This window comes from Heterodontus francisci, chromosome 11 (assembly GCF_036365525.1).
Source record: "Heterodontus francisci isolate sHetFra1 chromosome 11, sHetFra1.hap1, whole genome shotgun sequence".
NCBI lineage: Eukaryota > Metazoa > Chordata > Chondrichthyes > Heterodontiformes > Heterodontidae > Heterodontus > Heterodontus francisci.
The window spans coordinates 116922977-116947332 of NC_090381.1; the positions used below are offsets into that span (position 1 = coordinate 116922977).

Consider the following 24356-nt stretch of genomic DNA (forward strand, 5'->3'; position numbering starts at 1 on the left):
TCTTTTTAACATTACTTTCCCCCTTCCCACTATTTTTCATTGTGGCCCTGTTTGATTCTGGCCCTTGATTTCTCTGCCTATCACTTTTCTTATTCCCCTTACTGTCTTTTGTTCTCGTCTTTGATCCCCCCCTCCTCTGACTCCTTGCCATTCCCATTCCCCCTGCTATTTTAGTTTAAACCCTCCCCAACCACTCTAGCAAATACTCTGCCTAGGACAGCAGTCCCGATCCTGCCCAGGTGTAACCCGTCCAGTTTGTACTGGTCCCACCTCCCCCAGAACTGGTCCCAATGCCCCCGGAATCTAAAACCCTCCCCCTCACACCATCTCTTCAGCCACGTATTCATCCGATATAGCGTGCTATTTCTACTCTGACTAGCACGTGGCACTGGTAGTAATCCTGAGATCACTACCTTTTGAGGTCCTACTTTTGAACTTACTTCCTAACTCCCTATATTCTGTTTTTAGGACCTCATCCTTTTTTTTAACCTATGTCGTTTGTACCAATGTGTACCACGACCAGTGGCTGTTTACCCTCCCCCTTCAGAATGTCCTGTAACCGCTCTGAGACATCCTTGACCCTCGCACCAGAGAGGCAACATACCATCCTGGAGTCTCTTTTGCGGCCACAGAAACGCCTATCTATTCCCCTTACAATTGAATCCCCTATAACTATTGCATTCCCACACTTTTTACTCCTGCCCTGTGCAGCAGAGCCAACTGTGGTGCAACGAATTGGGCTGTTGCTGCTTTCTCCTGAGAGGCCATTCCCCCCAACAGTATCCAAAGCAGTATATCTGTTTTGCAGGGGAACAGCCACAGGAGATTCCTGGACTGCCTGCCTAGTCCTCTTGCTCTGCCTGGTGGTCACCCATTCCCTTCCTGCCTATGGAGTCTGAGTCTGCAGTGTGACCACCTCTCTATATGTGCTATCCACGATACTCTCCGCCTCGTGGATGCTCCACAGTGTCCCCAGCTGCTGCTCCAACACTACTTACTATATATGAAATAAACTGTAAACCTTTCTTACCTTAGATACTTACCCAGCTATTTAGAGCTATTCCCTAAGAGCAGTGACTCACCAACCAATCACCTTGCAGTTTTCCTGTGACGTCACTGTTGCCTTTTATTTTCAAAACTCTGGTGCGCTGGAAGAGGTCCGACTCCTCTTCTTCACTTCAAATGAACGGTAGGAGGCCATTCAGTGGCTCGAGCCTGTTTTGCCATTAAATTAGATCATGGCTGATCTGTATCTTAACTCCATTTACCCACCTTGGTTCTGTAACCATTAATACCTTTACCTAACAAATGTCTATCGATCTCAGTATTGAAATTTTCGGTTGATCCCCAGCATCCACTACCTTTTGCGGGGAGAGAATCCTCGATTTCCACAACCCTTCGTGTGAAGAAGGGCTTCCTGACATCACCCCTGAACGGACTAGCTGTTATTTTAAGTTTATACCCCCTTGTTCTGGACTCCCCCCACCAGAAGAAATAGTTTCTCTCTATCTTCTTCTTCTTCTTTGGCCTCCTTGTCTCGATAGACAATGGGTAAGCGCCTGGAGGTGGTCAGTAGTTTGTGAAGCAGGGCCTGGAGTGGCTATAAAGGCCAATTCTAGAGTGACAGGCTTTTCCACAGGTGCTGCAGGTAAAATTGGTTGTCGGGGCTGTTACACAGTTGGCTCTCCCCTTGCGCCTCTGTCTTTTTTCCTGCCAACTGCTAAGTCTCTACGATTCGCCACGCTTTAGCCCCACCTTTATGGTTGCCCGCCAGCTCTGGCGATCACTGTCAACTGATTCCCACGACTTGTGAGCAATGTCACAGGACTTCATGTCGCATTTGCAGACGTCTTTAAAGCGGAGACATGGACAGCCGATGGGTCTGATACCAGTGGCGAGCTCGCTGTACAATGTGTCCCTGGGGATCCTGCCATCTTCCATGCGGTTCACATGGCCAAGCCATCTCAAGCGCCGCTCACTCAGTAGTGTGTACAAGCTGGGGATGTTGGCCGCCTCGAGGACTTCTGTGTTGGAGATACGGTCCTGCCACATGATGCCAAGGATTCTCCGGAGGCAGCAAAGATGAAATTAATTGAGACTTCGCTCTTGGCTGACTTACGTTGTCCAAGCCTCGCTGCCATAGAGCAAGGTACTGAGGACACAGGCCTGATACACGCGGACTTTTGTGTTCCGTGTCAGTGCGCCATTTTCCCACACACTCTTGGCCAGTCTGGACATAGCAGTGGAAGCCTTTCCCATGCACTTGTTGATTTCTGCATCTAGAGACAGGTTACTGGTGATAGTTGAGCCTAGGTAGGTGAGCTCTTGAACCACTTCCAGAGCGTGGTCGCCAATATTGATGGATGGAGCATTTCTGACATCCTGCCCCATGATGTTCGTTTTCTTGAGGCTGATGGTTAGGCCACATTCGTTGCAGGCAGCCGCAAACCTGTCGATGAGATTCTGCAGACACTCTTCAGTGTGAGATGTTAATGCAGCATCGTCAGCAAAGAGGAGTTCCCTGATGAGGACTTTCCGTACTTTGGTCTTCGCTCTTAGACGGGCAAGGTTGAACAACCTGCCCCCTGATCTTGTGTGGAGGAAAATTCCTTCTTCTGAAGACTTGAACACATGTGAGAGCAGCAGTGAGAAGAAAATCCCAAACAGTGTAGGTGCGAGAACACAGCCCTGTTTCACGCCACTCAGGATAGGAAAGGGGTCTGATGAGGCGCCGCTATGCTGAATTGTGCCTTTCATATTGTCATGGAATGAGGTGATGATACTTAGTAGCTTTGGTGGACATCCAATCTTTTCTAGTAGTCTGAAGAGACCACGTCTGCTGACGAGGTCAAAGGCTTTGGTGAGATCAATGAAAGCAATGTAGAGGGGCATCTGTTGTTCACGGCATTTCTCCTGTATCTGACGAAGGGAGAACAGCATGCCAATGGTGGATCTCTCTGTACGAAAGCCACACTGTGCCTCAGGGTAGACGCGCTCGGCCAGCTTCTGGAGCCTGTTTAAAGCGACTTGAGCGAAGACCTTCCCCACTATGCTGAGCAGGGAGATTCCACGGTAGTAGTTGCAGTCACCGCGGTCACTTCTGTTTTTATAGAGGGTGATGATATTGGCATCGCGCATGTCCTGTGGTACTGCTCCCTCATCCCAGCCCAGGCAAAGCAGTTCATGTAGTGCTGAGAGTTTAGCAGGCTTGGCACTCTTGATTATTTCAGGGGCAATGCTGTCCTTTCCAGGGGCTTTTCCGCTGGCTAGAGAATCATTGGCATTACTGAGTTGCGAATTTGTTAGCTGTACGTCCAGCTCATCCATGACTGGCAGAGACTGGGCTGCATTGAGGGCAGTCTCAGTGACAACATTCTCCTAGAATACAGTTCTGGGTAGTGCTCAACCCAGCGGTCCATTTGCTTGAGTTGGTCAGTGATTATGTCCCCTGATTTAGATTTGAGGGGGGCGATCTTCTTGATGGTTGTCCCAAAAGCTCTCTTAATGCCATCATACATTCCTCTGATGTTTCCGGGGTCTGAGGCCAGCTGAATATGACTGCATAGGTGTTGCCAGTAGTCATTTGCGCAGCGCCTGGCTGTTCTTTGTGCAGTGCTTCTGGCTGCTTTAAGTGCTACGGATGTTAACTCGCTGGGGGCTTTCTTGTAGATCAACAGTGCAATGCGCTTAGCGGCTATGACAGGTTCCAGCTCTTCAAAGTGAGATTGAAACCAGTCTGCATTTCTCTTCGCACGTTTGCCGTAGGTGGTCAAAGCTGAGTCATAGATGGCGTCTCTGATGTGGGCCCACTTGGTCTCTACATCCCCTGTGGGATTGTTTCGAAGGGCTTTTTCAAGTGAATTTAGAAATTTTTGTAACAGCTGTGGATGAGAAATTCTGCTCGTGTTGATGCACGGGCGGCCCTTCTGCTTAGAATGATGCAACTTCTTTGGTTTGAGTCTAACCTTGCTGCACACCAGGGAGTTGTCGGTGTCGCAGTCCGCACTGTGGAAGCTGCGTGTGATTTGAACACTGTTTATAGAGGCTTGCCTTGTGACGATGAGGTCCAGCTGGTGTCAACGACGCGATCTTAGGTGCCTCCAAGAAACCTGGTGACAGGGTTTAGTGTGAAAGAACGAGTTTGTGATGCAGAGGTTGTGATAGGTACACAACTCAAGCAGTCTCTGCCCGTTCTCATTCATCCTTCCAATGCCATAGCGCCCAAGGCAGGAGGGCCATGAGTCATGGTTGGCCCCAACCTTGGCATTAAAGTCCCCCAGCAGGAAGTGTTCGGTATTGGGGATGCTACCAATGATATTATGGAGTTCCTCGTACCACTGGTCTTTAGCTTCAGGAGGGGAGCAGAGTTTTGGAGCATAGATGCTGAGTAGGTGTACTGGACCAGAGGTGGTGAGCAGTCGGATGGACAGTATGCGTTCCGAGCCATTTGAAGGTGGCTCTATCATGCTGAGCAAAGAGTTTCTGATGGTGAAGCCCACTCCATACTGTCTTGGTTCTTCTCTCTATACACGTTTTCAAATCCTTTAATCATCTCAAACACCTCAATTAGATCATCCCTTAATCTTCTATACTCAATGGAATACAAACTTAATCTGTGCAACCTGTACTCATATATTTAACCCCATCATAAGGAGTAGGAGTAGGTCATTTGGCCCATCGAGGCACCTTTGCCATTCAAACAGATCATGGCTGATCATCTATCTCTACGCCACTTTTCCCACTGTCCCCCTATCCCTTGATGTCATTAGTATCCAGAAATCTATCAATTTCTGTCTTGAACATACTCAATGATTGAGCTTCCACAACCCTCTGGGGCAGAGAATTCCACAGATTCACCACCCTCTGAGTGAAGAAATTCCTCCTCATCTCAGTTTTAAATGGCCTGCCCCTTATTCTGAATCTGTGTCCCCTTGTTCTAGAGTCACTAGCCAGGGGAAACATCCTATCGACATCTACCCTCTCACTTTTGTAGGTTTCAATGAGATCACCTCTCATTCTTCAAAACTCTAGAGAATACAGGCCCAGTTTCCCCAATCTCTCTTCAGAGGACAGTTCCGCCATCCTGGGATCAGTCTGGTGAACCACCTTTTAGTCCCAGTATCCTTCTGGTGCTGTGATGGGGGATTGGGGGGAATCACAGGTGTCTGTGGAAGGGTGAGCTAGATCGGCTGAATGGCCTTTCCCACAGCCGTACTTGTCCTTGCAATGTTTATTATGTTGTCACAAATCTGTTGGGTGGGTTATATATCACTTTCATCTTGAATGAAGAGTGTTCTGATGGCACTGACCCCTGAAAAATGATGAGGGGAACAATTATGACTAGTTTGAAATGTGGTGCTCATGTCTAAAGGAGTTCAAGGGGTAACTCCACGTTCCCACATGGCAGCCAGGCACGAACGGAACGCTGTTTGGAGAACTGGTGCCATTATCCGATGGTTCTCCTTTAGAGTGTCGTGCTATTCTGGGACTGGGAAATCCCCCTGTATAGACCACTGGAAAATGTTGTTGGATTGAAACAGACAGAAAGTGCCAATAGTTTTCAGTAACTCAAGCAGATGGCCATTATACAAAGCTAAGGCACAAAGCCAGCCAGTTATACTCACAGGGAAGGTCAGACAGAATGGAGTCGTAGTCATCACATGTTCGAATTCCATCAACTGTACTCGTAACACATTCCCACCAGAGGCCACGGCACTTCTGACTCACCTGAGCAAAAAGGAAGAGTAAGAGCTGAACAATAAATGGATCAAAGAGGAACCAATCCAACTGAAGTGGGAAAACGACGGTCATCGACCATGGGAATCACTGTACCTCCTACATTTACAAGACCACAGCATTTGAGGGCTCAAGAATTGAGATTCTAATGTTTGTCAGAGTTTGATGGATAGTTTTTGAGGGAGGGGGTGAGGGGTCAGAGAGTTCTTTCACAGAACACCATCATCTTACATTCTGTGCTCAACCACTGAAATAAGTTGTGAGAGTCTGCAATGGTGTCACTTGGACACGGCCTGTTGGGATGCAATGAGCTCAATGGTCCAGAGACCTCTCCCAATCTGTACTTTTATAAAACACTGGTTTGGCCTCATGTAGCTGGAGTATTGTGTTCAAATCTGGGAACCACGCTTTAGGAAGGATGTCAAGGCTTTGGAGAGGATGCAGAACTGTACAAGGGATGAGGGACTTCAGTTATGTGGAGAGACTAGAGAAGCTGGGGTTGTTCTCCTTACAGAAGAGAAGGTTAAGGGAGATTTAATAGAAGTATTCAAAATCATGAAGTATTTTGATAGAGAATTGGCCAGGATATTGGGGAGACCACCCCTGCTCTTTTTCAAATAGTGTCTTGGGGCTTTTTATGCCGACCTGCCGACCGATGGAGCATCACTTTAATGGGGCGGCACGGTGGCGCAGTGGTTAGCACCGCAGCCTCACAGCTCCAGCAACCCGGGTTCGATTCTGGGTACTGCCTGTGTGGAGTTTGCAAGTTCTCCCTGTGTCTGCGTGGGTTTCCTCCGGGTGCTCCGGTTTCCTCCTACATGCCAAAGACTTGCAGGTTGATAGGTTAATTGGTTATTATAAATTGCCCCTAGTATAGGTAGGTGGTAGGGAAATATCGGGACAGGTGGGGATGTGGTAGGAATATGGAATTAGTGTAGGATTAGTATAAATGGGTGGTTGATGGTCGGCACAGACTCGGTGGGCCGAAGGGCCTGTTTCAGTGCTGTATCTCTAAACTAAACTAATAACGTCAAGAAGACTAGGTTAAGGGCACTCTACCTGAATGCACGCAGCATTCGCAACACGGTGGATGATTTAAATGCACAAATAGAGGTAAATATGTATGATCTAATTGTCATTACAGAAATGCAACTACATAGCAGCATGTATCCATAGGTGTTAACCGAATATTCAAGGATATTCGACATTTAGGAAGGACAGGCAAAAAGGAAAAGGAGGTGGTGTTGCACTGATAATAAGGGATGGGATCAGTACATTAGTAAGGGAGGATCTCAGATCAGAAGAACAAAATGTGGAATATGTTTGGGTGGAGCTAAGAAACAGCAAGGGGCAGCAAACATTGGTACGAGTTGTTTATAGGGCAACAAACAGTAGTGGTAGTGTGGGGCATGGTATTAATCAGGAGATTAGAGAAGCATGTAGCATGGTAATACAGGAATTATGGGTGACTTAAATCTGCAAATAGACTGGGTAAACCTAATGAGCACTAATGCTACTGTCAGACAAGCCCCCCTCCCTCCCCACCTGCCAAGAATGAGACACACATTTTGCCACATGAATATTAAAACTTAAAATTGGTGCTGGGAAGAAAAGCGGGCCTATCACAAGGAACTGCCAGGCCCCTTGCCAGAAAGACCTTTTTTGCATGCTAGCAGACAGTGTTGGAACAAGGGACCCAGACCTTGCTTCCCCAATACACAATAACTGGCTGTTGGTTTTTTGAATTTGAACTTGCCACAGAGAATCTGAACTGAGAACCCCAAGAGAGAAAAGTCTCCTACAGTGAACAAGGTTTAAGAAGAATACTGGGCCCCAATGAAAAGCAAGACTATCTACAATCAAGGACTACAGCGAGCTCGAAGCACAGTAAAAACCCCGCTTCAGAGATTGCCTCAAATGTTTTTACTTTATTTTTCTTCTCTTTTCTGTCTCTATTTGCATGTGCGGATCACATATGCATGCTAGTGTGGGGCGTGGCGTGTATCCGTAGGTGTTAACCAAATTAGAGTTTAAGTTTTAATAAATTTCACTTTTCTTCTTTAAACCTAAGAAATCTTGGTGTGCTCATTTCTTTGCCTTATAATTGGAAAGCAAGGGGGAGCTCAAAACAGAGTGTTTTTAAAAAAAAATCAAACCCTGCTACAATAAGACCAGGTGAGGACAGTAAAAGACCCCGAGACACCTTTCTCACCTGGTCATAACACTGTGGAGGACGAGTTCCTGGAGTGTGTTGGGGACGGTTTTCTAGAGCAGTATGTTGAGGAACTGACTAGAGAACAGGTTATTTTAGACCTAGTATTATGTAATGAAAAAGGGCTAGTTAATGATTAGATTAGATTAGAGATACAGCACTGAAACAGGCCCTTCGGCCCACCGAGTCTGTGCCGAACATCAACCACCCATTTATACTAATCCTACACTAATCCCATATTCCTACCAAACATCCCCACCTGTCCCTATATTTCCCTACCACCTACCTATACTAGTGACAATTTATAATGGCCAATTTACCTATCAACCTGCAAGTCTTTTGGCTTGTGGGAGGAAACCGGAGCACCCGGAGAAAACCCACGCAGACACAGGGAGAACTTGCAAACTCCACACAGGCAGTACCCGGAATCGAACCCGGGTCCCTGGAGCTGTGAGGCTGCGGTGCTAACCACTGCGCCACATGGTAAAAGAATCTTTAGGGTTGAGTGAGCATTATATAAAAATTTTACGTTGTTTAAAAGTGAGGTAGTTCAATCTGAAGTCAAGGTGTTAAATTTGAACAAAGTGAATTATAAAGGTATGAGGGGCAAATTGGCTGACGTGCATTGGGAAAATACATTAAAAGATATGACAGTACATAGGCAATGGATAGTCTTTAAAGAAATAGTACATAGTTTACAGCAACTATACATTCCTTCAAGGTACAAAAATTTCAAAAGTAAAGGCAGACAACCGTGGATATCAAAGGAAGTTAGGGATTGTATAAGATTAAAAGAAAAGGCCTATAAAGTTGCCAGAAACAGTAGTAAACATGAGGATTGGGAGGATTTTAGAATATAGCAAAGGAGGACCAAGAAACTGATAAAGGGAGAATAAGATATGAATGTAAGCTAGTAAAAACATAAAAATGAACTGTAAAAGGTTCTATAGGTACATAAAAAGGAAACGTTTGGCTAAGACAAATGTGAGTCCATTACAGGCAGAGTCAGGAGAATTTATAATGGGGACTAGAGAAATGGCAGAGAAGCTAAATGATTAGCTTGTGTCTTTCTTCACTGAGGAAGATACAAGAAATCTCCAAGGGACTAGGGAGAATGAGGAATTGAAGGAAATTGGTATTAGTAAGAAGGTTATATTGGAGAAATTAATGGGGCTGAAAATAAGGTTGATAAGTCCCCAGGACCTGATATTCTACATCCCAGAGTTTTGAAAGAGGTGGCTATAGAGGTAACGGATGCATTGGTGATCATATTCCAAAATTCAGTAGATTCTGCAACGGTTCCTGAAGATTGGAAGTTAGCGAATGTCACCCCACTATTTAAGAAGGGAGAGAGAAAACAGGGAACTACAGACCTGTTAGCTTTACATCAGTCATTGGGAAAATGTTAAAATCTATTCTAAAGGATGTGATAAATGGACACTTGGATAATAATGATCTGATTGGGCATAGTCAACATGGATTTATGAATGGGAAATCATGTTTGACAAACCTGTTGAAGTTTTTTGAGGATGTTACTAACAGAATTGATAAAGGGGAGTCGGTGGATATGGTATACTTGGATTTTCAGAAAGCTTTTGATAAAGTCCCCCACAGGAGGTTGGTTAGCAAAATTAAAGCACATGGGATAGGAGGTAATATACTGGCATGGATTAAGGATTGATTAGCAGGCAGAAAGCAGACAGTAGGAATAAACGGGTCATTCTTGCATTGGCAGGCTGTGACTAGTGGGGTACCGCAAGGATCAGTACTTAGGCCCCAGCTGTTCACAATATAGATCAATGATTGGATGTGGGGACCAAATGTAATATGTCCAAGTTTGTAGATGACACAAAACTAGGTGGGAATGTGTGCTGTGAGGAAATTGCAAAGCAGCTTCAAGGGGATTTGGACAGACTTAGTGAGTGGGCAAGAACGTGGCAGTTGGAATATAATGTGGAAAAATGTGAAGTTTTCCACTTTGTAGGAGAAATAGATATGCAAAGTATTTCTTAAACGGCAAGAGATTAGAAAGTGTAGATGTACAAAGGGATCTGGGTGTCCTCGTCAATAAGTCACTGAAAGCTAACATGCAGGTGCAGCAAGCAATTAAGAAGGCTAATGGTATGTTAGCCTTTATCGCAAGAGGATTTGAGTACAGGAGTAGTGGAGTCTTGCTTCAATTGTATAGAATCTTGGTTAGAACACACCTGGAGTACTGTGTGCAGTTTTGGTCCCCTTACCTTAGGAAGGATATTATTGTTATAGAGGGTGTTTTTTTTATTCATTCATGGGATGTGGGTATCACTGGCCAGGCCAGCATTTATTGCCCATCCCTAATTGCCCTCAAGAAGGTGGTGGTGAGCTGCCTTCTTGAACCGCTGCAGTCCATGTGGGCTAGGTACACCCACAGTGCTGTTAGGAAGGGAGTTCCAGGATTTTGACCCAGCGACAGTGAAGGAACGGCGATATAGTTCCAAGTCAGGATGGTGTGTGGATTGGAGGGGAACTTGCAGGTGGTGGTGTTCCCATGTATTTGCTGCCCTTGTCCTTCTAGGTGACAGAGGTCACGGGTTTGGAAGGTGCTGTCTAAGGAGCCTTGGTGCATTGCTGCAGTGCATCTTGTAGATGGTACACACTGCTGCCACTGTGCGTCAGTGGTGGAGGGAGTGAATGTTTGTGGATGGGGTGCCAATCAAGTGGGCTGCTTTGTCCTGGATGGTGTCGAGCTTCTTGAGTGTTGTTGGAGCTGCACCTATCCAGACAAGTGGAGAGTATTCCATCACACTCCTGACTTGTGCCTTGTAGATGGTGGACAGGCTTTGGGGAGTCAGGAGGTGAGTTACTCACCACAGGATTCCTAGCCTCTGACCTGCTCTTGTTGCCACGGTATTTATATGGCTACTCCAGTTCAGTTGCTAGTCAATGGTAGTGCAACGAAGGTTCACCAGACTTGTTTCCAGGATGGTGGGACTGTCCTCTGAAGAGAGATTGGGGAAACTGGGCCTGTATTCTCTAGAGTTTCGAAGAATGAGAGGTGATCTCGTTGAAACCTACAAAATACTTAAAGGGATAGACAGGATAGATGCAGCTAAGATGTTTCCCCTGGTTGAAGAGTCTCGAACCAGGGGATACAACATTTTGGACGGAGATGAGGAAAAATTTCTATACTTAGAGGGTTGTGAATCTTTGGAATTCTCTACCCCAGAGTGTTGTGGAAGCTCAGTCATTGAGTATGTTTAAAGTAGGAATTGACAGATTTCTAAATACCAATGAAATAAAGGGATATGGAGATAGTGTGGGTAAAAGGCATTGAAGTGGATGATCAGCCATGGTCGTATTGAATGGTAGGGCAGGCTCAATGGGCTGAATGGCCTACTCCTGCTCCTACGTTCCTACCTGAAAGATGGCACCTCCGACAATCCAGCATTTCCTTAACACTGTTCTGGGAGTGTCAAGTTATACTACGTGATAAAGTCTTTGGAGTGGGCCTTGAATTCCCAGCCTGACTCAGAGGTGAGAGAGTGCCACAACTGACACAGAAAGTGAGAAAGTGCAATAAATATGTTTGAAAAGGATCACACGGCTGTGTGAATCAAAGGAGATTCTCGAGAAAAGGTCCATGGGAATGTTAAAGATAATGACTGCAAGGGGTATGCAGTGTAGTAGATTAATAACCTAGAGAATAGGATTGAAGTCCCACCATGTTAGGTTGAGAATCGTTTGAAAATTTGGGAAATAAAAAGCTGGCATTACTGAAAGTCACCATAAAACTGTCACATTGTCGTAAAAACCCAACTAGTTAATTAATCTCTTTTGATGGAAACCTGCTATCCTTACCCTGGGCCGAAATGTGACTCCAGATCCACACCAATGTGGTTAACTCCAAATTGCCCTTTGATGTATCCTAGCAAGGACCCTCATATCAACCACTTTAGGACAATTTGGGATGGATAATAAATGCTGGCCTTACCAGTGACACCCACGCACTAACATTTTTTTTTTAATAAAGTGCCCAAAAATCACTTTAGCCCAGGACCCAGTTGAGGAGTGAGGGTGTATCTGGCGCTTGGCAGACAACTGGGCTTTGAACCTGAAGAAGCTGTCCACCAGTTATTTCCTTGATGCCCCTTGTTTCCTCAACATACAAACATACGAATTAGAAGCAGGAGTAGGCCACTCGGCCCCTCGAGCCTGCTCCTCCATTCAATAAGTTCATGGCTGAACTGATTACTCCACATTTCCACCTACCCCCATTAACCTTCCACCCCCTTGCTTATCAAGAATCTATCTACCTCTGCCTTGAAAACATTCAAAGACTCTGTTTCCACCACATTTTGAGGAAGAGAATTCCAAAGAGTCACGACTCTCTGAGAGAAAAAATTTCTCCTCATCTCTGTCTTAAATGGGCAACCCCATATTTTTAAACAGTGACCCCTAGTTCGAGAAACATCCTTTCCACATCCACCCATTCAAGACCCCTCAGAATCTTGTATGTTTCAATCAAGTCGTCTCTTACTCTTCTAAATTCCAGCAGATACAAGCCTAGCCTGTCCAATCTTTCCTCGTAAGACGACCCACCCATTCCAGGCATTAGTCGAGTAAACCTTCTCCAAACTGCCTCCAACACATTTACATCCTTCCTTAAATAAGGAGACCAGTACTGTACACAGTACTCCAGATGTGGTCTCAGCAATGCCCTGTATAGCTGAAGCATAACCTCCCTACTTTTGTATTCAATTCCCCTCGCGATAAATGATAATCTATTATTTTTCCTAATTACATGTTGTACCTGCATACTAACCTTTTGCCATTCATGCACTAGGACACCCAGATCCCTCTGCATCTCAGAGCTCTGCAATCTCTCACCATTTAGATAATATGCTTCTTTTTTCATCTTCCTGCCAAAATGGACAATTTCCCACTTTTCCACATAATACTCCATTTGCCAACTCTTTCCCCACTCATTGAACCTATCTATATCTATTTGAAGCCTACTTATGTCCTCTCTATAACTCACTTTCCTACCTACCTATCAGCATATTTAGCAATCATACCTTTGGTCCATTCATCTAAGTTATTTATACAAATTGTACAAAGTTGAGGCCCCAGCACAGATCCCTGTGGCACACCACTCGTTACATTTTGCCAACTAGAAAGTGACCCATTTATGCCTACTCTCTGTTTTCCTGTTAGCTAGCCAATCTTCTATCCATGTCAATATGTTACCTCCTACACCATGAGCTTTTATTTTCTGCAATAACCTTTGATGTGGCACCTTCACAAATGCCTTCTGGAAATCTAAGTACAATACATTCACTGGTTCCCCTTCATCCACAGCACATGTAACTCCCTCAAAAAACTCCAATAAATTGGTTAAACATGATTTCCCTTTCACAAAACCATGTTGACTCTGCCTGATTACCTTGAATTTTTATAAATGCCCTGCTATAACATCTGTAATAATATCTTCTAACATTTTCCCTAAGACAGATGTTAAGTTAACTGGCCTGCAGTTTCCTGCTTTCTGTCTCCCTCCCTTTTTGAATAAAGGAGTTACATTCACTATTTTCCAATCTAACGGAACCTTCACCGAATCTCGGGAATTTTGGAAAATTAAAACTAACGCATTAACTATCTCACTAGCCACTTCTTTTAACACCCTAGAATGAAGTCCATCAGAACCCGGGGACTTGTCAGCCCGCAGCTCCAACAATTTGCTCAGTACCACTGCCCTGGTGATTGGAATTTTCTTGAGTTCCTCCTTCCCTTCCATTTCCTGACTTACAGCTAATACTGGGATGTTACTTGTATCCTCAATAGTGAAGACCGATGCAAAATATCAGTTCAATTCATCTGCCACCTCCTTATTATCCATTATTAATTCCCCAGACTCACTTTCTATAGGACCAATGCTCACTTTGTTAACTCTTTTCTTTTTAAAATATCTATAGAAACTCTTACTATCCGTCTGTATATTTCTAGCTAGCTTTCTCTTGTACTCTAATTTTACCTTCCTTATCAATCTTTTAGTGATTCTTTGCTGTTTTTTGTATTCTGTCCAATCTTCTGACCTGCCTCCCATCTTTGTGCAATTATAGGCTTTTCCTTTAAGTTTGTTACTATCTTTAAGTTTTAGTTAACCACGGAGGGCAGGTCCCACCCTTGGAATTTTTCTTTCTCGTTGAAATGTATCTATTCTGTGTAACAGGCAAGGTCTCCTTCCTGCACAGCCATGTCGACTCACTAGGACCATGTCTGCTATGAGGAAATGCAAATACCAAGAAAGACTCAAATAATGGGTCTCTTTGTTAGAAGTCAGATTATGTGGTGATATGATAGAAATGTTTAAAATTATGAAAAATGGGACAGAGTGCTTCCAGCTGAGGGGTCCAGAACATGGGGCCATAAATAGGAGATTAAATGTAAGAGCTTTAGAGCAGAATGCAGGAGAAAATTCTTCAGAGTGTTGTGATGTTGTGGGAATCACTCCCAGAGATAGTGGCTGAGGCAGAAACTGTGTCAACGTTGAAGGTTAGATTGGAGAGGGGGGAATGAAGGAAAAGGGGTTGCAGAGATGTGGGAACAGGGGAGGGTAAGTGTGATTAGAATAAGTTGCTTATGTGGAGAGTAAAGAGCATCATGAAGTGGTCGGGCCGGTGGCCTGTTGAGGTAAAGTCCGGTCACAATCCCAGTCCAGTGAAAAGGTCACCGCCAAGCACTGGAGACACAGTGAACTGAGCATGACCTTCGAGTTTGAAAGTAAAAGGGGATTCTCAAGCATGTCCAATTCATTGAGGGAGGTAATAGCTCCAATCAGGCTGAAATTAGTAAAGTTAATGTGTGTTAAATGAAGTTAATAATTTCCTTCACTGCATTGCATCTTTCAGATTGGGTGACAGCTTATTGTAACACAATAGGTTTAGCACACAGCTCTACCCAGTGATTACAGACTGAATATTAGAAAGAACGGAGAAACTCAACATCCATCTGTATTACACACACAATTAACCACTTAATGTGCAGGCAGAATTAATTATTATTTAAAATCTGCAGCACAGAGACAGGCCATTCAGCCTGACTAGTCTATACTGGCATTCATGTTCCACACAAACCTTTCAATTGACAGAATCTCAATTGTTGACTTTAAACTTGGTCAAAGTGACAATTAAACTCGAAATCTGTGACCCACAGCTCCCTCAGACTGAAATCACAAGGTTAAGAATCAGTTTCTGTAACTGCTCTATTCAAAGAACAAAGAACAGTACAGCACAAGAACAGGCCATTCGGCCCTGCAAGCCTGCGCCGATCTTGATGCCTGCCTAAACTAAAACCTTCTGCACTTCCGAGGACCGTATCCCTCTATTCCCATCCTATTCATGTATTTGTCAAGATGCCTCTTAAACGTCGCTATCGTACCTGCTTCCACCACCTCCCCCAGCAGCAAGTTCCAGGCACTCACCACCCTCTGTGGAAAGAACTTGCCTCGCACATCCCCTCTAAACTTTGGCCCTCTCACCTTAAACCTATGTCCCCTAGTAACTGACTCTTCCACCCTGGGAAAAAGCTTCTGACTATCCACTCTGTCCATGCCACTCATAACTTTGTAAACCTCTATCATGTCGCCCCTCCACCTCCGTCGTTCCAGTGAAAACAATCCGAGTTTATCCAGCCTCTCCTCATAGCTAATGCCCTCCAGACCAGGCAACATCCGGGTAAACCTCTTCTGTACCCTCTCCAAAGCTTCCACATCCTTCTGGTAGTGTGGCGACCAGAATTGCACGCAGTATTCTAAGTGTAGCCAAACTAAAGTTCTGTACAGCTGCAGCATGATTTGCCAACTTTTAAACTCTATGCCCCGACCGATGAAGGCAAGCATGCCGTATGCCTTCTTGACTACCTTATCCACCTGCGTTGCCACTTTCAGTGATCTGTGGACCTGTACGCCCAGATCTCTCTGCCTGTCAATACTCCTAAAGGTTCTGCCATTTACTGTATACTTCCCACCTGTATTAGATCTTCCAAAATGCATTACCTCACATTTGTCTGGATTAAACTCCATCTGCCATTTCTCCGCCCAAGTCTCCAACCGATCTATATCCTGCTGTATCCTCTGACATTCCTCATCATTATCCGCAACTCCACCAACCTTTGTGTCGTCCGCAAACTTACTAATCAGACCAGCTACATTTTCCTCCAAATCATTTATATATACTACAAACAGCAAAGGTCCCAGCACTGATCCCTGCGGAACACCATCAGTCACAGCCCTCCATTCAGAAAAGCACCCTTCCACTGCTACCCTCTGTCTTCTATGACCGAGCCAGTTCTGTATCCATCTTGCCAGCTCACCTCTGATCCCATGTGACTTCACCTTTTGTACCAGTCTGCCATGAGGGACCTTGTCAAAGGCTTTACTGAAGTCCATATAGACAACATCCACTGCCCATCCTTCATCAATCATCTTCGTCACTTCCTCAAAAAACTCAATCCCCTTCACAAAACCATGCTGTCTCTCGCTAACAAGTTAATTTGTTTCCAAATGGGAGTAAATCCTGTCTCGAAGAATCCTCTCTAATAATTTCCCTACCACTGACGTAAGGCTCACAGGCCTATAATTTCCTGGATTATCCTTGCTACCCTTCTTAAACAAAGGAACAACATTGGCTATTCTCCAGTCCTCTGGGACCTCACCTGTAGCCAATGAGGATACAAAGATTTCTGTCAAGCCCCAGCAATTTCCTCCCTTGCCTCCCTCAGTATTCTAGGGTAGATCCCATCAGGCCCTGGGGACTTATCTACCTTAATGCTTTGCAAGACACCCAACACCTCCTCCTTTTTGATAATGAGATGACTGAGACTATCTGCACTCCCTTCCCTCGGCTCATCATCCACCAAGTCCTTCTCTTTGGTGAATACTGATGCAAAGTATTCATTTAGCACCTCGCCCATTTCCTCTGGCTCAACACATAGATTCCCATCTCTGTCCTTGAGTGGGCCAACCCTTTCCCTAGTTACCCTCTTGCTCTTTATATACGTATAAAAAGCCTTGGGATTTTCCTTAATCCTGTTTGCCAATGACTTTTCATGACCCCTTTTAGCCCTCCTGACTCCTTGCTTAAGTTCCTTCCTACTTTCTTGATATTCCTCAAGGGTTTTGTCCGTTCCCAGCCTTCAAGCCCTTACGAATGTTTCCTTTTTCTTTCTGACTAGGCTCACAATATCCCGTGTTATCCAAGCTTCCCGAAACTTGCCAAACTTGTCTTTCTTCCTCACAGGAACATGCTGGTCCTGGATTCTAATCAGCTGACGTTTGAAAGACTCCCACATGTCAGATGTTGATTTACCCTCAAACAGCCGCCCCCAATCTAAATTCTTCAGTTCCTGCCTAATATTGTTATAATTAGCCTTCCCCCAATTTAGCACCTTCACCCGAGGACTACTCTTATCCTTATCCACAAGTACCTTAAAACTTACGGAATTATGGTCACTGTTCCCGAAATGTTCCCCCACTGAAACTTCGACCACCTGGCCGGGCTCATTCCCCAATACCAGGTCCAGAATAGCCCCATCCCTGGTTGGACTATCTACATATTGTTTCAAGAAGCCCTCCTGGATGCTCCTTACAAATTCTGCCCCATCCAAACCCCTAGCACTAAGTGAGTCCCAGGGAATATAGGGGAAGTTAAAATCACCCACCACTACAACCCTGTTGCTTTTACATCTTTCCAAAATCTGTCTACATATCTGCTCCTCTACCTCCCGCTGGCTGTTGGGAGGCCTGTAGTAAACCCCTTCCTATTCCTGAGCTCCACCCATATTGCCTCGCTGCATGACCCCTCTGAGGTGTCCTCCCGCAGTACAGCTGTGATATTCTCCTTAACCAGTAATGTAACTCCCCCACCCCTTTTACATCCCCCTCTATCCTGCCTGAAGCTTCTAAATCCTGCAACATTTAGCTGCCAATCCTGTCCTTCCCTCAACCAAGTCTCTGTAATAGCAACAACATCATATTTCCAAGTACTAATCCAAGCTCTAAGTTCATCTGCCTTACCTGTTATACTTCTCGCATTGAAACAAATGCACTTCAGACCACCAGTCCCGCTGTGCTCCGCAACATCTCCCTGCCTGCTCTTCCTCTTAGTCTTACTGGCCTTATTTACTAGTTCCCCCTCATTTATTTCACCTACTGTCCTACTGCTCTGGTTCCCACCCCCCTGCCCCATTAGTTTAAACCCTCCCGAGTGACGCTAGCAAACCTCGCAGCCAGGATATTTGTGCCCCTCCAGTTTAGATGCAACCAGTCCTTCTTGTACAGGTCCCATCTGTCCCTGAAGAGAGCCCAATGGTCCAGATATCTGAAACCCTCCCTTCTACACCAGCTGTTCAGCCACGTGTTTAGCTGCGCTATCTTCCTATTTCTAGCCTCACTGGCACGTGGCACAGGGAGTAATCCCGAGATTACAACCCTAGAGGTCCTGTCTTTTAACTTTCTACCTAACTCCCTGAACTCCAGATACTTTTCAGATACTTCGTCCTTTTCACATGCATTGGTTACTTATTCAGACATGGACCCAGGAGCAGGTTCAGGAGTTCATTATTATTCCGTACTTAGGAGATAATTTTGTCCCATTATAAGTCGCTGTTATCGTTGATCAGTTGTACAGATAGATCTTTATTCACAAAGAAAGAAAGACCTTGTGTTTCACAATCTTAAGACATCCTAAAGCATTTTACAGCCAATGAAGTGTATTCATTGTTGTAACGCAGGAAGTACAGCAGCAATTTGCACACAGCAAGATCCCAAATACAGCATTGAGATAATGACCGGATAATTTGTTTCTAGTCACATTGGTTGAGGGTTAAATATTGGAAAGCCCCCGCAACTTCAAATAGTGTGGTCTTTTACAACCCCTGAGAGGGCAGCTGGGGCCTCTGTTTAATATCTATCCAAAAGACAGCACCTTCAACAGTGCAGCACTCCCTAAACTGGCTGTATCAGCCTACATTATGATCACGTCTGAGAGGGGCTTGTACCTATGACCTAGAAGGAAGAGTGCTACCCACTGAAGCCACAGCTGAGGCCTAAGGAGAGGTTTCAATAAAGGAGGGTCAGAAGCCAATTCAATCTCCTCCTTCCAGAATCTAAACCCACTATCTCGCCATGAAAGAATCTCACTATTCCTTCAATGAAGACAGCAGCAGCTCCAGCCTTGCCCACCTTCCTGATAACTTGCTCTTGATCACACTCTGTGTAAAGAAATACTTCCAGGCGTCTGTCCCAAACCTGCCCTTTATACCCTGACCCTATGCACTCTTGACTGCCACCCCCCCAACCTTTCCCTATGTGTAATTATGGTCCCAGGTTCATATTCACTGTTGAACTTGTACACACCTGATAATTAAAACAAGGCTCCAGTTCACCAAAAGGGAACAGGTTAATAGGAGAATCACCAGACAATAACTGATCTGATCAGTGAATGATCCAATCAGGAAGAACTCTGATCAGGATGAGAACTATTCAGAGAACAATTCAATCTGAAAATCATCCAATCGAGGTCCGATCTGATCGAGGAACAAACCTATCAGAGAATAAGCTGATCACAAAGTGATCTGATCATCAGACCAGTAGATCCACCCCTGAATTAAACATACCCCACGTGACGTCAGCTCATTGAGTCCACTCCTGGCTTAGCTGTACTGACTCACAGACCGCACTGACTCAATCTGCAATCGCTCATAAACCGCGCTGAGTCTCGAACCGCGCTGACTCTCGAACCGCGCCGACTCATAAACCGCGCCGACTCATAAACCGCGCCGACTCATATACCGCACCGACTCATAAACCGCACCGACTCATAAACCGCACCGACTCATATACCGCACCGACTCATATACCGCACCGACTCATATACCGCACCGACTCATAAACCGCACCGACTCATAAACCGCACCGACTCATAAACCGCACCGACTCATAAACCGCACCGACTCATAAACCGCACCGACTCATAAACCGCACCGACTCATATACCGCACCGACTCATAAACCGCACCGACTCATAAACCGCACCGACTCATAAACCGCACCGACTCATAAACCGCACCGACTCATAAACCGCACCGACTCATATACCGCACCGACTCATATACCGCACCGACTCATATACCGCACCGACTCATATACCGCACCGACTCATATACCGCACCGACTCATAAACCGCACCGACTCATAAACCGCACCGACTCATATACCGCACCGACTCATATACCGCACCGACTCATATACCGCACCGACTCATATACCGCACCGACTCATATACCGCACCGACTCATATACCGCACCGACTCATATACCGCACCGACTAATATACCGCACCGACTCATATACCGCACCGACTCATAAACCGCACCGACTCATAAACCGCACCGACTCATAAACCGCACCGACTCATATACCGCACCGACTCATATACCGCACCGACTCATATACCGCACCGACTCATAAACCGCACCGACTCATAAACCGCACCGACTCATAAACCGCACCGACTCATATACCGCACCGACTCATATACCGCACCGACTCATATACCGCACCGACTCATATACCGCACCGACTCATATACCGCACCGACTCATATACCGCACCGACTCATATACCGCACCGACTCATATACCGCACCGACTCATATACCGCACCGACTCATATACCGCACCGACTCATAAACCGCACCGACTCATAAACCGCACCGACTCATATACCGCACCGACTCATATACCGCACCGACTCATATACCGCACCGACTCATATACCGCACCGACTCATATACCGCACCGACTCATATACCGCACCGACTCATATACCGCACCGACTCATATACCGCACCGACTCATAAACCGCACCGACTCATAAACCGCACCGACTCATATACCGCACCGACTCATATACCGCACCGACTCATATACCGCACCGACTCATATACCGCACCGACTCATATACCGCACCGACTCATATACCGCACCGACTCATATACCGCACCGACTCATAAACCGCACCGACTCATAAACCGCACCGACTCATAAACCGCACCGACTCATATACCGCACCGACTCATATACCGCACCGACTCATATACCGCACCGACTCATAAACCGCACCGACTCATATACCGCACCGACTCATATACCGCACCGACTCATATACCGCACCGACTCATATACCGCACCGACTCATATACCGCACCGACTCATATACCGCACCGACTCATAAACCGCACCGACTCATAAACCGCACCGACTCATAAACCGCACCGACTCATAAACCGCACCGACTCATATACCGCACCGACTCATAAACCGCACCGACTCATAAACCGCACCGACTCATATACCGCACCGACTCATATACCGCACCGACTCATATACCGCACCGACTCAAACTGCACCGATTCATATACCGCACCGACTCATATACCGCACCGACTCATATACCGCACCGACTCATATACCGCACCGACTCATATACCGCACCGACTCAAACTGCACCGACTCATAAACCGCACCGACTCATAAACCGCACCGACTCATAAACCGCACCGACTCATATACCGCACCGACTCATATACCGCACCGACTCAAACCGCACCGACTCATATACCGCACCGACTCATCTACCGCACCGACTCATCTACCGCACCGACTCATATACCGCACCGACTCATATACCGCACCGACTCATATACCGCACTGACTCAAACTGCACCGACTCATATACCGCACCGACTCAAACTGCACCGACTCATATACCGCACCGACTCATATACCGCACCGACTCATATACCGCACCGACTCATATACCGCACCGACTCAAACTGCACCGACTCATATACCGCACTGACTCAAACTGCACCGACTCAAACTGCACCGACTCAAACTGCACCGACTCATATACCGCACTGACTCAAACTGCACCGACTCATATACCGCACCGACTCATATACCGCACCGACTCATATACCGCACCGACTCATATACCGCACCGACTCAAACTGCACCGACTCATATACCGCACCGACTCATATACCGCACTGACTCAAACTGCACCGACTCATATACCGCACCGACTCATATACCGCACCGACTCATATACCGCACCGACTCATATACCGCACTGACTCAAACTGCACCGACTCATATACCGCACTGACTCAAACTGCACCGACTCATATACCGCACCGACTCATATACCGCACCGACTCATATACCGCACCGACTCAAACTGCACCGACTCATATACCGCACCGACTCATATACCGCACCGACTCATATACCGCACTGACTCAAACTGCACCGACTCATATACCGCACTGACTCAAACTGCACCGACTCATATACCGCACCGACTCATATACCGCACCGACTCAAACTGCACCGACTCATATACCGCACCGACTCATATACCGCACCGACTCATATACCGCACCGACTCATATACCGCACCGACTCATATACCGCACTGACTATTCCAGACAGTGAGGAATCTGTGATTTTGACTTGTAGAAATACAGGAACGTGAGGAGGCCATTCAGCCCCTCGAGCGTGTTCCACCATTTAGTGAGATCATGGCTGATCTCTTGGTTTCATATTTAATACCCTTGCCTAACAAAAATCTATCAATCTACATTTAAATGACTGGGCTGAAAATTTGGCGTCTCCATTAGGGCCTCTGACCCTCCCTGCTTGATTTTGCAAGTCTCACTGCACCTGTATAATGCAAAGCATTGACCAGACCCACAGAAGCACAGAATATTTACAGAGCAGAAGGAGGCCATTCAGCCCATCATTTCTGCCCCAGCTCTCCAAACGAGCAATTCTGCTAATGCCTTTCCCCTGCCTCCTCCCCATAACCCTGCACATTCTTCCTTTTCATATAACTGTCTAATTCCCTTTTGAATGCTTCAGTTTAACCTGCCTCCACCACGTTCTCAGGCAGTGCATTCCAGACCTTAACCACTCGCTGCGTGAAAAAGTTTTTCCTCATGTCACTTTTGCTTCTTTTACCAAATACTTAAAATCTGTGCCCTCTCATTCTCGATCCTTTCACGAGTGGGAACAGTTTTTCTCTATCCACTTTGTCCAGACCCCTCATGATTTTGAAAACCTCGATCAAATCACCTCTCAGCCTTCTCTACTCCTAGGAAAACATAGAGTCATAGAGTTATACATCACAGAAACAGGCCCTTCGGCCCATCGTGTCTGTGCTGGCCATCAAGCACCTAACTATTCTAGTCCCATTTTCCAGCACTTAGGAAAACAGTTCTAACTTCTCCAATCTATCTTCAGAACTGAAATTCCTCATCCCTGGAACCAGTCTTGTGAATCTTTTCAGTACTCTCTCCTAAAGTCCGGCGCCCAGAACTGGACGCAATACTCCAGCTGAGGCCGAACTAGCGTCTTATACAAGTTCAACATAACTTCCTTGCTCTTGTACTCTATGCCCCCATTAATAAAGTCCAGGAGGAGCTGTTTTAATCAGCTAAATTTCTTTTTTGGGATCTAAAATGAATCTATGTTCAATAGGAACACATTTAACTCCATTCCAGAATTTAAAAACTTTCAGCCCCCTCCAGTTAAACATTTCTGAAACACTTCTCTGGACTCGAACATAGAAGATCTACGTTTCAGGTTTTAAAACTCTTATCCCGGATTTCCTCTCTCCCCCGCAGTCTCACCTCTAAGCTATCGTCTGCGTTCACCATCCAGCAGTCTGTCCATGTGGCCACGATAAGGAACCCGGCAGAAACCAGAGAGATGAAGAAAGCTACACACTGCAGCACTTCCCTCATTATAACCTGTCACAGCCTGGCCCGTTAAGGTATAGTCGGGGGTCACAAGTCACCCTGATCCCACCGAGGGCTCGCTCACTTTCTCTGCCAGAGACCTCCACTCCCTGCAAGCTCCCGTATGGAATGTCAGTCCAAACTGTCACCTGGCTATCAGGTGACTGCATCACCTGAACGGAGGCTGTAGCCAATCAGGTTGCTCCCATTTATACAAACCACGTTTTTTTTAAAGAGGTGAGCAAGTTAGCTGTAATTTCAAGGACATTGTATAGGACAACGGGAGGGCCAGAAGCAGCAGCGGGAAGCTGAGATGCAGTAAGAGGTTGTGGTTGGTGAATTATTATACAGATCCGAGCATTGGAGCATGAGAAGAGTTGACGAGCAAAAGATACAAAAGACAGAGATGAGTTGGTCGACAGGAATAGTGGAAATATCCAGGTCAGAAAAAAAAAATCAAGGATATAATACGAACATGACATCGACACAAAACAACGCTTGTGCAGAACATTCAAGAAAGGCAATTGCAATGGTTTGAGCACATTAAAAGAATGGAATTGGCTAGATTA

At 45.9% G+C, this 24356-nt stretch overlaps 1 protein-coding gene across 1 annotated transcript in view; it reads right to left on the bottom strand.

Moving 5' to 3' along the window:
• Nucleotides 1-23934, bottom strand: part of LOC137375490 (claudin-16-like) — a 41184-nt gene extending 17250 nt beyond the window's left edge. Inside the window, exons 1-2 of the mRNA XM_068042829.1 lie at nt 23680-23934; nt 5625-5727 (exon numbers count right to left, since the gene is read on the bottom strand). Of these exons, the coding sequence (XP_067898930.1) occupies nt 5625-5727; nt 23680-23793 (217 nt within the window). The 5' untranslated portion in view covers nt 23794-23934. The remainder of the gene's footprint in view (nt 1-5624; nt 5728-23679) is intronic.
• Nucleotides 23935-24356: the final 422 nt, after the last annotated feature.